Source organism: Lytechinus variegatus, chromosome 1 (assembly GCF_018143015.1).
Source record: "Lytechinus variegatus isolate NC3 chromosome 1, Lvar_3.0, whole genome shotgun sequence".
Lineage (NCBI taxonomy): Eukaryota > Metazoa > Echinodermata > Echinoidea > Temnopleuroida > Toxopneustidae > Lytechinus > Lytechinus variegatus.
In genome coordinates this window covers 81,859,857-81,875,271 of record NC_054740.1, presented here as the reverse complement: position 1 = coordinate 81,875,271, position 15,415 = coordinate 81,859,857, and the positions used below count along the sequence as shown (strand labels likewise).

Below are 15,415 nucleotides of genomic sequence, written 5' to 3'. Positions count from 1 at the left end.
ATTTCATCAAAATCGGATGTAAAATAAGAAAGTTATGACATTTCAAAGTTTCTCTTATTTTTAACAAAATAGTTATATGAACGAGCCAGTTACATCCAAATGAGAGAGTTGATGATGTCACTCACTATTTCTTTTTTTATATTGTTTGAATTATACAATATTTCAATTTTTACGAATTTGATAATTAGGACCTCCTTGCCTGAAGCACAAAATGTTAAAATAATGGAATTCCACGTGTTTAGGGAGGAATGAAACTTCATTTCACATGACAATGACGAGAAAATCAAAATACTTCATATTTCAAACAATAAAAAACAAAAGAAATAGTGAGTGAATGATGTCATCGACTCATTTGGATGTAGCTGGCTCGTTCATATAACTGTTTTTGTGAAATGAAGCGAAATTTTGAAATGTCATAACTTTCTTATTTTACATACGATTTTGATGAAAATTTCAGTGTTATGCTTGTTGAATTTTTCTCTTTTTATTCAAATCAAGTTTTTGTTGGGGTGGACTTGTCCTTTGGATGTAGCTGGCTCGTTCATATAACTGTTTTTGTGAAATGAAGCGAAAGTTTGAAATGTCATAACTTTCTTATTTTACATACGATTTTGATGAAATTTTCAGTGTTATGCTTGTTGAATTTTTCTCTTTTTATTCAAATCAAGTTTTTGTTGGGGTAGACTTGTCCTTTAAAACAAACTTGATAGAGAATCCTCTCCATTATATACATAAGGAAATTAACAGAAGTTTTGAGATATTATATACATGTATAGTCCCTCAGGGATAAAATGTGTATTCAGCTTTTTGGCACAGACTTGAGTCTAGATACAATCTCAATTATTTAAAATGTAATCACACTCGTGTAGATGAGTACGGTAAAACCTTTTCCTTGTGACCCACCAAAACCACTTTTCTCTTGTCCCAGACTTTACCATCAGCGGTATTCTCCACTTAAAGGGATTTCCTTTTGCATGACAGTGAAATGTCTGCACATGTCCAACTCTGACAACTATCTTTGGTCTGAATCAGCATTGTGCTTTAAAAAAAAAAACATAACTACAGTGTTTGTTCATGTGATATACATCAATGAAAATTCTCATCCTTAAAATTGACGGAAACAATGTAACACCCATTGTCTTTCAAAACGAAAGCTCCCTTCATGTAAGGATTCAATCAATCTGAGAGCTGATGATTTGTCGCAAACTGATCAGATCGGGGGCCTGTTTCATAAAGACTCACAGCTACTGTAACTTCCATGAAAACTTTGATTTTGATAGTAGTTGCCATAATGGCAAAATTACAAGAGTTGTAACTTTTTATGCAGTTGGGCCCTGATCAGATTCATCATTTTTTAAGGACAAGTCCACCCCAACAAAAAGTTCATTTGAATAAAAAGAGAAAAATCCAATAAGCATACCACTGAAAATTTCATCAAAATCGGATGTAAAAATTTGAAAGTTGTGACATTTTAAAGTTTTGCTTTATTTCACAAAAGTTATATCCACATCATGGTCGATATGCTGATGACGTCATCCACTCACTATTTCTGAAGTATTTTATTATATGAAATATTCTAATTTTCTCATTGTCAAGTGAAACAATTCCTCCATGAACATGTGGAATTAGCAATGTTTGATACAATATGTCAGGTCAGGTTGCTGCTTATTGTCAAATCTGCAAAAATTGAAATATTGTATAATTCAAATAGAAGTCGAAAGAAATAGTGAGTGAGGGACATCATCAACTGTCTCATTTGCATGTCACTGCACTTGTGCATATCACTGTTGTGTGAAAAATAAGCAAAACTTTAAAATGTCAAAACTTTCTTATTTTACATTCATTGATGAAATTTTCAACGTTATGCTAGTTTGATTTTTCTCTATTTATTCACATCAACATTTTTCTGGGGTGGACTTGACTTTTAAGACCTCACCAAAGAAAATGTCTTGAATTAAAAGAGTTGTACACATATGGAATGCACATCAACATTACTTTAATATTAAATGGAATGTGATTTGCTGTACAGATCTCAGAATATTTGTATAATACATTGTTAGAATCCACACATTAATATTTCAAAATATATCAAAGATTTCACATCAAGTTATAAGCTCTATATAAGTCATTGTACAAACTAATATAACCCTACTCAGCCTAATTCTCTAGGGGAATAACAGTTACTCATATTAAGAATTTGAAACATGATCAGAGATATCACTAGATATCACACTCCTGTACATTCCTGAATTTTGCATTCATGTATATGTAGTACGGAATAACATCACTTCCAAGTTGACCTGAATAAGACTTTGGAGGAAAGATAGATTATCAAGAAAAAGATAGCATGACTTATTACCCAAAGGGAAACTGAAGATGTTTTTATTAATTGCTTTATATATTTCTTCATCAAAAGCAAATTGATTACAGAACGAACTAATAAAACATTTCACAAAAATGGTATAGTTTCACCTTTCCTTGGTGCATACATGGCACACCTCCGCTTAAAGATATTCTGATGTGATTAACTGTAAAGCAAAAATCATTACATTCATAATGTATGCTCATTGATGAGAAAGATCAGAACACAGAATATCATTTCCAATTACAAAGAAAAGTACTGTTTGAAAATTACAAGAAATTTCAAATTAGGCTACACTCAGGGAAATCATATGATATTGCCAAAAATTATTGGAAAAATTAACTTGGGTACAAACCTCAAATTCAACATTCAATCAAACCAAACTGCTATTCTCCAAAAAAAAACTTAGACAATTCTAAGCATCAATACGAGATGAAAAGGACATTTTTGGCATATCTAGGGTGAAATGGGCAGCTAACTTAAACTGCCCTACCCCTTCAAACTTGTAACAGTACTATCTTGCCAGATTTTATGGTGTTTCATCAGATCAAACTTCAAAGGGGTTTTCCTTTCATTTTTTTTATACATTCATCTTTTATGTTTTTTGGGCACCCCGTCTGCACCTAAATACATGTATGCCACTTTCATGTAAGTGAAAACAGTTCATACAGAAAGATAATGTTTTTAGTTTAAATCAACAAACGAAAAATCATGCATATGATTAATCACTAACCTTTGTGTTAGGGACCCAGGACATGACAAGTTTCAATAAAACAAGAAAGGGGGGAATTAAATGCTTGGCAAAAATCCAGCAAAGAATATTTTGAATTTCAAGTTTGTGATGTCACATGGGAGTAGCTCCCTCATTAAATATTCCATTAAATGTAATTTTCCCAGAAAATTTACAAAACAAATATTAATCATGCTTTCATTATAAGACACATTTTTCACACATATTTTTATGAAAAATTTGAATTTATAGAGTTTACTTAACATTACAAATAAGCAGCTGATTATCTCTTATCTCATTTTTTATGCATTTATTGAAACCAAGAGGGTGCTTCATTAATCTGTTTAGAAGTTGTACATGGCTTTGCGAAAGTCAGGAATATTAATGTGTTTTGGGCATTGATTAGATTCTCAATCATTTTAATTCTAATCTGCTATTAAAAGTTGAAATATGACTTCACCCCAAATCAAATTATAACAAATATTAGACTTTGCATTAAGCTGCTTGCTCATAGCAAGACTTTTTATTTCCAAAGATCTTATTTAACCTTAGTTGATGGTTATCAAAATTACTGCAAATCTGATTATTAATAGCACATGTAACACACCATGGTTCATGGCATGGGGAAGGGCATCAAGAGCAAAACTGTCGAATCGCAAGTTTGGTTCTTTCAAGGTCCTCCATGGACATTAAGTTGGCAATTTTCTCTTTCTGACTACAAGTGTAAAAATAAAAAAGCTGATGCAGGGTTCCACACTAACCCTTTTCTTCTACTGGCCTAACCTGTTCATGTCAAACCAGTAGATACCCATATTTTCCTTTTTTTTACCAGTCTAAACCTAAAATTAATTGGTCCCCTTATTTTGCTGTCTTTTATTGTAGTTGATTCAATAAAGTGTACATGTAGGTCTTACAGTACATGTAAAATACAGAAAATAGACATGTTTTTTATTCCAATTTGTAACTATTTTGAGCAGGAGCAGGCTGAAAAAGTACCTAAAATAGCTCAAATGAGGTCTTGAATTCTGGTTTAGAAAGAATATCGCCACACCTACATGTATATTGAATTTAGAGTGAAAATACATGTACATGGACTAGACCTTGATCCATCTCTTGACTGTAGGATTCTTAATGTCACAACCGTCACTTAGGAGAAATAAGAATAGCTCAATCTACCTTTTTACCAATTTTCTAAGGCACTTGCCAATTGTCTGAGCTGCATCTTTCCCGCAGGAATCTCGCAAGCAGCATTTCACTACCAATTCTCATGCTTTATCATGGACAAAATAACAAAGAATGCAGGAAAAGCCGCTATTTAAAGATGCACAGCACCTTCATAGTTGGATTCCAGCTAAAAAACTCAGTACAGACTTTTGACATGCTACTACCAGTAGAAAAGTATCAATAAGAATATTAACTTTACAACTAAATCTATATATTTTTTGTTTAAATAAGGAAACCCCTCTGGCTAAACAAAGTCAGTGTCCCTGAGGCAGATTTATACCAGAATCTAACTGAACTGTTGTAGAGTCCAAAACCATGGGGGCTGCATTGAAATACTGCAAATTTAGTTTCAAAATGTATGTGGCATTTTGTTGCAAACAACCCTGTGCCAAGAAAGCTATCCCAAGTATGGCGGTCTAAAAATTCAGGCTAATATAGCATGTTTCAGCAAACCATTTTTTGTGCCTGCAAACTCATTCTCGCTCTGATGCTGTCCCCATGATTTGAAAATTGGTTGTAATCAAAGCGGGAAAGAATGAAAGTCTGACAAAGTGCATCAAAATACTATTTGTGTGTACATGTTTGTATTAAACAAGGTCTCAAATATGTCAGACAGGTAAAGTCAATATTAAGAGAGGATCTTATTTAGAGAGAGAGAGAGAAAATAGAAGCTTTGACTAAAAATAAATCTGAATTTGATCATCCTTTGATAAATTTCATCAAACCCTTATTGACAAGATTCTCAATTTTCTATGCTTTTGAAAACCAATTAAATCAAGGTCTGACTTCTCCTTTGACAGTACATTGAAAGAATGAAATGCACTTGTATTGAGAGACAAATTTATTGGATGAGTTGCCCATCCTTTAGTTCAGATTCTGAGGTAGGGATAGTGGTGAAGTTCACAGGAAATGTGACATATTCAACAGTCTGTGTACCATCTTCAAGCTGTTGTATGTGAACCTCTTGTACATGTTGCTGAACCCCTTCAGCTTCTTGTAGCTGATGCTGAACTTGTTGCTGCAACTCCTCCATCTGTTGCACATTTATCAACTGGTGTGACATGTTTGCTAGAGTCATCACAGCCTGTTGGCTGTCTGCATTGTCAATGAGCTCACTCGCAACGACCGATTCCTCTGCAGAGGTGGTGTAGGCAACATTTGGCTCCACCTGGCCGTCATAATCAATCTGATGAACGGTGAGCTCAATGGGAACTGCTCCTGGCAACATACCTTTCTCACCCCTGATCTGTGCATTTGCTTCTTCCTCTTGCAACTGCAGTTGCATCAGGACTTCTGGAGGCACATTATCTTGGTTACTGACCTTGAGGGGTAAGGAACCTGGACCACGTTTAGGCACTTCGATGGCATGGGCCTTCTTCATGTGATTCTTCAAGCTGTAGTTGCGTCGGAAAGCAATAGGACACAGCTTGCATTTGTAAGGTTTCTCACCAGTATGAAGTCGTAAATGGGTGAGAAGCGTTGACCGAAGCCCAAAAGTCCTGTCACAATGAGGGCAAATGAAGGGTCTCTCTCCCGTGTGAACAATCAAATGACGCTTAAGGTGATGACGATGGCTGAACTCACGGTCACATGTATGACACCGGAAAACTGATCTATGTGTTTGCATGTGACGCTGCAGCGTAGCAGCCACTGTGAACCCTTTCCCGCACAGGTGGCACTGATAAGGGCACTTTCCTTCATCAACATTCTTATGGTGCTCTAAGTGGTTTTTCAGTGACTCACGGTACTTGTAGCTCTTTCCACACAACTCGCACTGGAATTCATGATCTGTCTTGTGGCATCGCAGTATATGTTGCTTCAAGCAGTCCCTACGTCTGTATGCAGCACCACATTCATGGCACAGGTAGGAGCGATTAATGTTATGACTCTCAAGATGTGCCTTTAGCGATGAAGAAGTTGTGAAAGCTTTGTTGCAGGTGTCACATTGAAAAGGCTTCTCTCCGGTGTGTGACCGCAAGTGCTGCATCAAAAGGTATTTGGTGCCAAACTTCTTGTCACATTCGCTGCAGTCATACTTCTTATCATGGACAAAGCGGATGTGGGCCTTCAGTGCTTCTATATTTACAAACTCCTTGTCACATTTTTCACACACCTGTACCTTAGATTGATGTGTAGCTTCATGTATTTTAACAGCCTCCTTGGTAGGGTACCGAAATGGACATATGCTGCATTTAAAGCCGCCTTCTTTGCTCTGGCGAACTCTGACCCTTCCACTGCGGCGAGGACTCATAGTCAAAGTTGGGGGCTTTACTTCAATGTCCTAAAAAAGGAGAGATATGAAAAACACATGTACTAGGAAATTTGAAATTAGCATTTACAGGTATAGGCTAAATATTTTTCATGTAAAAGGGTTATACAACATAGATCAAAGTTTAACCTCGAATGAATAATTGCCAGTACATGTATACTTTCCCAAAGCCTGATATATTTGCACAGCATACTTTCAATATTCTAGTTTGAACTATGTGCAAGAGGTGACTCAAAATTATTACTATTCAGCTAGGGGCACATTTCTAAGGTGAATGGTGCTTTATGAATCACCAAGACCCATAATTTAAACCAGAAAATTGAAATACAGAAAAAGTACAGTCTGCCAAAGTCGACCTTCTATGAGTCGAATAATTGGCTGAGTGAAGCAATTTTTCAGACCAAAACATGCAATATGAATGCATTACATCTTTTAAATCAAATTTAGCCTAAAAATCAAACAGATATGCGCTGTCCAGATGGACAGATTTACTTGTAGTACACCAATATTCATTATAATTTGGTATAAAAAAAGCTGACAGAAGAAAGGCAAATTTCAACAGAATTGTTAAAAAATTGAGAAAATAGTTTGATTTGATGCGCAAGATTTGCACCTAATTTTTTGCATTTTATGTTGTTACCATGGCAATGCAATTTTCCAATACGTACAAAAAAAGTATTTTGCACATCTTTACCCCCCGACCAATGTGTGGTCCAAATTTCAAGAGAATTGGCTAACAATTTAGAAAGTTGTTTGATGTGCATGCTTTGCAATGGACCAACCGACCGCCCAACCGTACACTGATTCCTATATACTCCCTTCAAACTTCGTTTGGCGGGGGTATAAAAAGAGTGTGACAGAGATAGAGAAATTTAGATTATATCTATTCAAAGATAGTCTGTATTACCTCTCCTGAAATGTTAGATACTTCTATGCCTTCTTGACCACTGTTGTCAGGTAAGCACGGAGTAGTGCTTTCATTTTCAACCATCTCAAACTGCTCACTCATGCCAGGATTACCTAAATATCAATTAAAAAAAATTATACCTTGTACCAAGTGAGTCAGAAAAAAAAACCCTCAAAATTAACAAATTAATGAAAAGAATTGTCATAACCAGAAAATTATCATCTACATATCCTATTAGTTTTTCAGCTAAATAAATGTGCTATATAAACTCTCACCCTATTGCAAAATTATGTAAACTGGGAGGTCTTGTAAGTTCTTAGTTTTCATTCATGTTCTAGTAATGTTCAGCTAAAAAAGTGTGCTATAACCCCCCCCCCCCCCTGCAAAATTGAGTATGGTTCTTGTAAATCTTTAGTTTTCATGTTCTAGCAACATCTTAAAGTAGAAATATATTGAAAATCGTAAAAATGGAGAATCATATATCACAATAAAGGAGAAAATAAGGAGAACACGATGGTGTACATCATTTATCATGGAGACCGATGAAACTCAGTTAATTGATAGTATAAAGTTCTCTCTCTGAATGCTTCAAACACGCAGAATTACGTCCGCGAAATTGGGGATTTTTTATGACGTCACTGTCTGTACGAGAGGCGTGATTGGCTCTCCCACGTGAAGCTCCACTTGCATGCAAAACCTGTTGCAAGGGTACATTTTCTCCACATTGTCACTGAATACTTCGATCCCGAAATGAAAGAAAACCCAGAATTTTATCTAGATTTTGATTTTCAAATTGATGATTTTGAGATGAAGAGAATGATGATGAAGTGAACAACACAGTGAAGAAGTTGGAGGTAAATTGGGGGAATTATACGCCGATGATGATGATGAAACTTCAACTTGCAACACGATCACAAGTGAAGTCATGTACATGCCGATTCACTACCAATTAATTCATGCTGCTGGAAGTGCTAGCTACACCGCGCGGGCCAAATTGAATTCATGCTGAACATGAATAACCAAATCCAGACTGAGTCTATCATAAGAAGGAAAATAATGATATAACTGTACTTACAAACAAGTGAATAATCCGAACCTGAAGGCAAATCAACTCAACGAATAGTAGCAGACGATATGGCATATGCACTGACGATAAACTTCATGTGGCTGGGATAGATTGTCACTCGTTCTGTTAGATGTAACTTTTATCTCATTAATTTGACAAAATTACGAAACTCGGGGAATTATTTATCTATATAAAAATATAGTAACATCTCTTATCATTTTTTGAATTACGATAAAACCTGTTTTGAAGGAAAACGTTGAGGTAAATTAAAATTAGATGTAAAAGATCATCCCATCATGCGTAGCATTATGTGATCGTAAACAAACCATCACAACAACAACACATGCCGTATTGTTTGCTCGCCTCGGCTGAGAGAGAGAGAATAAATCTATGCACGTGTTGCACAGCTCTCAATCAGCAAGGAAGGAATACGTGCATGTTTGAGATGGTTTGTCTGCAATGACATACCCAAGCTACGCATGTTGGGGGATGATCTTTTACATATAATTTTAGTTTACCTCAACGTTTTTCCTTCAAAACAGGTTTTATCGTAATACAAAAAATAATAAGAGATGTTACTATATTTTTATATATATAAATAATTCCCCGAGTTTCGTAATTTTGTCAAATTAATGAGTTACAAAGTTACATCTAACAGAACGATCGAGTGACAATCTATCCCAGCCACATGAAGTTTATCGTCGGTGCATATCTTCTGCTGCTATTCGTTGAGTTGATTTGCCTTCAGGTTCGGATTATTCATTTGTTTGTAAGTACAGTTATATCATTATTTTCCTTCTTATGATAGACTCTGTCTGGATGTGGTTATTCATTTTCACGGATTTAATTTGGGCCCGCGAGGTGTAGCTAGCACTTGTAGCAGCAGCTGCATGAGTTGGTAGCGAATCGGCATGTACATGACTTGTGATCGTCAGGCAAGTTGAATTTTCATCATCATCATCATCGGCATAGTTCCCCCAATTTACCTCCAACTACGTCACTGTGTTGTTCATTTCATCATCATTCTCTTCATCTTTAAAATCATCAATTTGAAAATCCAAATCTAGATAAAATTCTGGGTTTTCTTTCATTTCGTGATAGAAGTATTCAGTGACAGTGTGGAGAAAACGTACCCACGCAACAGGTTTTGCATGCAAGTGGAGCTTCACGTGGGAGAGCCAATCACGCCTCTCGTACAGACAGTGACGTCATCAAATTCCAGTCAATTCAGAGACCGATACGAGGCATATTTCGGAGGGGCATTTTAGCGTTTTTTAATCGGCGATTTTCACCTTTTTGTATTATTTTCGGTATTTTTGAATGACCCACTGATGATCCCCACATTATTACCTTTCCATTGATATATAATAAGACCACATTCATAATCAATATATTCCTCCTTTAATAGTTCTCAAATGCAACAATGAAACTTGCATGACCTTCTTGTAAGCGGAAAAATTGCATAACAAACTGCAACTTGGTAATGAGGTGCTGAAATTATGTGTACTTCTATGGCTAAATCTCTTGCTTGTGCTATAATGCAATTGTCAATTTTTGTATACATTCCACCATGAACATGATGCAAGACATGGAAACATCTAATGACTGTGTGACATTGTCTTTTCATCCACTAGTTAAGTGAAATGAGACTGTATTATGATGATATCATCATCAATGATAATAATAATAATAATAATGATTCAAGTAATTTAATGTATTGAATAATAAATAATAATAAAAAAGAGTTACTCACAAGATCCTTCTTTCTCTAAGTCCTCTCTGATGGCTTGGGCTGCCTTGCTAACAATATCACCTGTCTCCTCTCTTTCCATTTTCGTCATGTCCTCATTACCATCACTCATCTTAATATCTGCAATCTTATCCTCATCAAGGGAAGGTATGATAGGTCCACCATTTCCAGTTTTAATCTCAACCCTAGGGATGAAATATGAATGAACAAGAAGCAACCTCTTTTGTGAAAAAGTTAAAAACAATAAATGGGTGTCTTCAGATTTTTTTTTCTACTGCAAAAGACTTACTTCTCAAATACCCTCACATTTGAGATATCACCCAAGATATGTTGAAGCTGAAATGTTCAAGCCACACATTTTGTGTGCGGAGCATGTAACTCACCGTAAAGTAGTGCTGTGGTGACAAAAAATAAATCTTACAGCTTACATCATTTTCTTCTATGCATTTAAACTACATCACCCAATCACAATAATTTTTAGCAGTTTTCTTTGTAACGATTTGATCTTAAAAATGAAAAAAAATAACCTTTTCTCAAATCTTGGTTTAAATAGGAGGTAAAGGAAAATACTAAGGATTTCTAATAACATTACTCTGTTTTGTTGGAATTAATATTTCACTGCACTTTAACCACCATCCTCCCATCTCAATTTCTGAATAACTAGTTTTAATCTAATCAAGAAATTTCCTTTGATTGTTATCTATAATACTATGAGCTTAATTTCATGGTGCATAACGTTATATTTAACGATGTCTGTCAAAAAGAGGTTTAACCCATTGTCATTATAAAAAAAAAAGCTCTTCTGAATATCAAAGGCAAGGGTTGAACAACACTTCCAAATGGGTGTGTGTGTGGGGGGGATGCCTACATGCACTTTAAGATTAAGTATATTCAGAAGCAGTATGAATTTCAAAGTAAACTTACCCTAAATACTTCTCAGCTAATATGAGCATCCATTTAAATGCTTCATTATTATTTTTGCACTTGGCCTCCAACTTCACAACCTTTAACCTAGGGACATCTGATGCCTTTACTGTGATGGTCTGCTTTTTCTTTCGGCTGGTATCTGAACGTCTGCCTCCAAGACCCATGATGAATTCTGGTGAAGGATTTAAAAGAAGCAAATGACATCTTTTAGAAGGAAAGACTTCCATCTGTACCCCCACATAAATAACGAAAGATTGTTGAGACTTCCGGTTCATTCACTTCTTGTTTCTCTATCAATATTTAGACAATTTCACACACTCAATCCTGCTTGAAAATTTGATGGTATAAAGCCATATTTTGGTATGTTTTTCCACTCTCCCATCATATACATGTATGTTCTATTTTAGGGCTAGATGATTTTGAACCTTCTCAATATTTTTATGTCCAATTTTAGTGGAGGTACATATGGAAGTCTTGCCCTAAAGGACAACTACAAACTATTACTGTAATTCTGATAACTGTCTAACACGGATGAAAAGAATAAGTAGGAGCCAGGAGGACAAGGTAAAGAAGGCAAAGATATGATAAAATGGGAGAAATAAAAGAACAAAAAGTATGAAAATAAAATGAAGGTGTCAAGAAAACAAAGAGGAAAAGAAGAGGAAGGAGAATGAGGAGAAGAAAAGGAGGAGAAGGGGATAAGAGGAGAAGGGGAAGAAGAGGAGGAGAAGCAGAAGGAGGAGGAGAAGCCTATTTTGCCTATTTCCAATTTTAATCATTATATTCAGCTTACATCTCATTTCATAAAATTTTGAAATGTATCATCAGGTTTCATGGCCGAGATTCGACCACCACCCTTCAACCAATCAACCACATTGCATGTTTAAAACTCAATGGCCCATATTCTGAAGTCGGGTTTAACTTAAACTCAGGTTTAATGTTGTGGTTTAAGTATAGATAGCCAACATTACATAATTCACTAATAGTAGAGATATCATATTTCAGCTCACTTTTTCAATTCAATTTTTTTTCAATTCATTTATTTATTCAACCATCAAAAGGATAAAAAAACGTACAATATACAGTATCAACAAAGTATCAGAAAACAAACAAACAAATAAATAGATGGTTCGGAGACCCCAGAGAAGCAATGCTTATGAAAGGGGTCACCACGCGATACATTAATACATTACAAATGACAAAATTAAGGAGTAAAAATCCCAGATCAAAATTAAAAGAAACACTCCTGCAGCAAAAAAAAAAAAAAAAAAAAAAAAAAGAATGAGCTAAAGGGGGGGGGGGGGGGCAGCACTAATGTGAGATCATATGCATTCGATCAATAAACGGAAAATAACATTTTCCTGCATAAAGATCTAAATTTTGATATTTAAAGTAGAACTATTTTTTATATCATTTGGAATTTCATTCCATAGTTTGGGGAAGTAAGTCTTAAATGAATTAAAAGCAATGGATGTTCGAACATATGGAGGGCGTAGGCATTTGCTGTGACGAGTATTGTGAGAATGGATTTGAGAATTTGAAACAAACATGTCACTGAAGAGAAGTGGTAAGATTCTGGCATTAAGCTTATACTTGGCTCTCAAATCATTCATAATTGTCTAGAAAGTATAAATAGATGATCATATTCACCATTGAATAATCAGGAAAGAGCACAGTAAATATAAGAAACATAGAAATTAATAACAATTTTGGCTTCCCATAATACGGCCTTTACGAGAATACGAGAATACAGGCCACTGCATGTGAGAGCGGTTGATTTGTTGCAGTGGCAATTTTCTTCTGCATTACGCTTGGAGCCCGTCGAATGAGAGCAACCAGGTAGCAGCATACCGAGACCAAAAGCTTCGGTCTCTGTTGTGTTGGTTGTTCAGCTGAACTCCGTTGGCTTCACTCACCAAATACTGAGACCGAAGTTCTAGCGCGATCTGTACAGGGGACTCAATGGCCATATGTTTATGTACTTAAGATCGGATAAAACGGGGAAGTGAATTTGCGCGACAGCCGAGGTAAGTCACTGTTTTTGTTCCTTTTAACTTGATTTTTCTCCGGTTTTTGGCAATTAATGCCAAGAGGGAATATGAATTTGCATTTTGGTCGCGTTAATTTTCAAAATTTTTAGTCATTAAAGACAAAAATTGAAGAGCCCCGACGGGGGGATTTTGCATTGCAAGTCCCCTAATGGTGGCTGCACGATAGCGAGCCGTCTGTGTACGAGGAGAAATTTTAAAAAAGAAAATGTTAAAAACTCCTCAAAACTTTGAGCCTGACCTGTTGAATCAACAACACATGTCAAAATTACTGGCACTGTACAAAACTACAAAGTACAATTTATCATCACATCAGGTACAGAAATGAAGGACTTCTCCTAGGCCCTATAGGCTATAGCCTTATCCGATCTTTTTTTGGTAATTGACGATTAGGCCTAGTCTTGAGGACGCAATGATGATGATTTTTTAGAGATGTCATATACTTCTTCATCATTGACGTCTTGACACTCTCTCCATAGTGTCTTCAGCGAAGGACCAAAACAAAGATGGATTCCCCCATATAAATATATATAAATATATATAAATTATTTATGATCACGAAATAAATTTTAATATTTGTTAAATAAGATTTTTTATCTCTAAATTGTTCGTTAAGACGGCATTGCTTTCCGGAAGTACGTCATACATAAGCGGTTCAAGGGTCGACGCTATTGTATTTCCGTTGTTTACATGTGGAACGAGGGGTCTACGCGGCATCAGTTAGGTAAGAAATCTTCATTTTTTTACATTTTTAAAAGTAATATTTAAAACCTTCCTACGCATTAGGTGTAAGAATTAATAAAATTAACAAACATCTAGTGACTTCGGTTTAAAAAGATGGATTTTTGGGGGGAATCCATCTTTGTTTTGGTCCTTCGCTGAAGACACTATGGAGAGAGTGTCAAGACGTCAATGATGAAGAAGTATATGACATCTCTAAAAAAATCATCATCATTGCGTCCTCAAGACTAGATTAGGCCTATCTAGATTATCCAACTCCAAGTTTGCGTGAGAAATGGAGGTTTTAAATTTTCCCCACCAAAATTTATCCAACAGACGTTTAAACATTTCCACTGATTTTGCTTCCAATACTTCTGTAGACAGTTTGTTCCAGTCAGTAATTACTCTTTGTCCTTTGACTATTTTTTTTTTGATTGACATTGTTTGATTGTCGACACTGAATTCAGCTCGGTTCCATTCATATTCTGATAATCACACTTCTCATTTTAGTACAATGACATGTTTGATCTCTGTGGTAATCTTCACAGATTCAGACAGAGCTCCTCGAGATCATTAAATTACATCAGATAGTTTAAAGGATTGCACACTGCAGACTGCAGTGCAAAACTCCAATAGCCAAAAAACAGCAAGAAACCCTTTAAGTGGGACCGATATGAAATGTTCTCTGAACCTGGGTCCGGTAGAGTCAAATCTAGACTAGAATGTGAGATGTTTCTTGACAAAAAATAAATAAAATATTAAATGAAAGCGATAAAACACACTCAACTCATAGAAATATCAAGATTTTCTTCTACTAACCTCCTTCACACTCACAAAAAAGGACGCCAACGGACGGAGAGACTCTACTGGTTGAACTTAGCCGTAATGACGCGTTCTCGTCGTATACGAAATATACACGTACACTGCATGCTATTATTTTCGTCACGTCTCACAAACGCGTATCCGAAATATTTATCCATTTATTCCCCCTTCCTCTAAAAGGCGGATATCCCATTCGTAATCTAATTCATAAATTAACCCAAGACAATACCCTGATCTAATTGACCTTGAAGATTAGACGTGCCCTTTTATTTTTTGTCCATGTTCGGCCATTAAAAGGGCCATTATAGCAGCTGGTTGTGGGGGCAGGGGCCGCCGGGGTTCCAAAATATTTTTTAAAGTTATAATGCACGTGTAAAAAAAGTTTTAAAAATCCCACACGTAAAAAACAAAATATAACAGAACAAAAATAACCATCACGACCATCAAATTTGGATTTTATGCATATTCAGTCTCGATCCTAAAGCCCGGCCTCTCCCTCCCTCCACAAAAAAAAAGATTGCAATCTTTTTTTTGTCCGAGACCCCTGTAAATTAAGCTAGACATGTACATTAGCAGTGGCCGCTCTAAAA

At 35.8% G+C, this 15,415-nt stretch overlaps 1 protein-coding gene across 1 annotated transcript; it reads right to left on the bottom strand.

The window, feature by feature from the left end:
- Positions 1-3,926: 3,926 nt before the first annotated feature.
- On the bottom strand, positions 3,927-14,904 carry LOC121425001 (zinc finger protein 852-like). The gene is made up of 5 exons (XM_041620920.1): positions 14,823-14,904; positions 11,233-11,407; positions 10,312-10,493; positions 7,493-7,605; positions 3,927-6,597 (listed from the first exon to the last, which is right to left on the bottom strand). Exons 2-5 carry the CDS (start codon positions 11,397-11,399, stop codon positions 5,158-5,160), a joined length of 1,902 nt encoding a protein of 633 aa, XP_041476854.1. The 5' UTR covers positions 11,400-11,407; positions 14,823-14,904; the 3' UTR covers positions 3,927-5,157.
- Between the last annotated feature and the right edge of the window lie 511 nt (positions 14,905-15,415).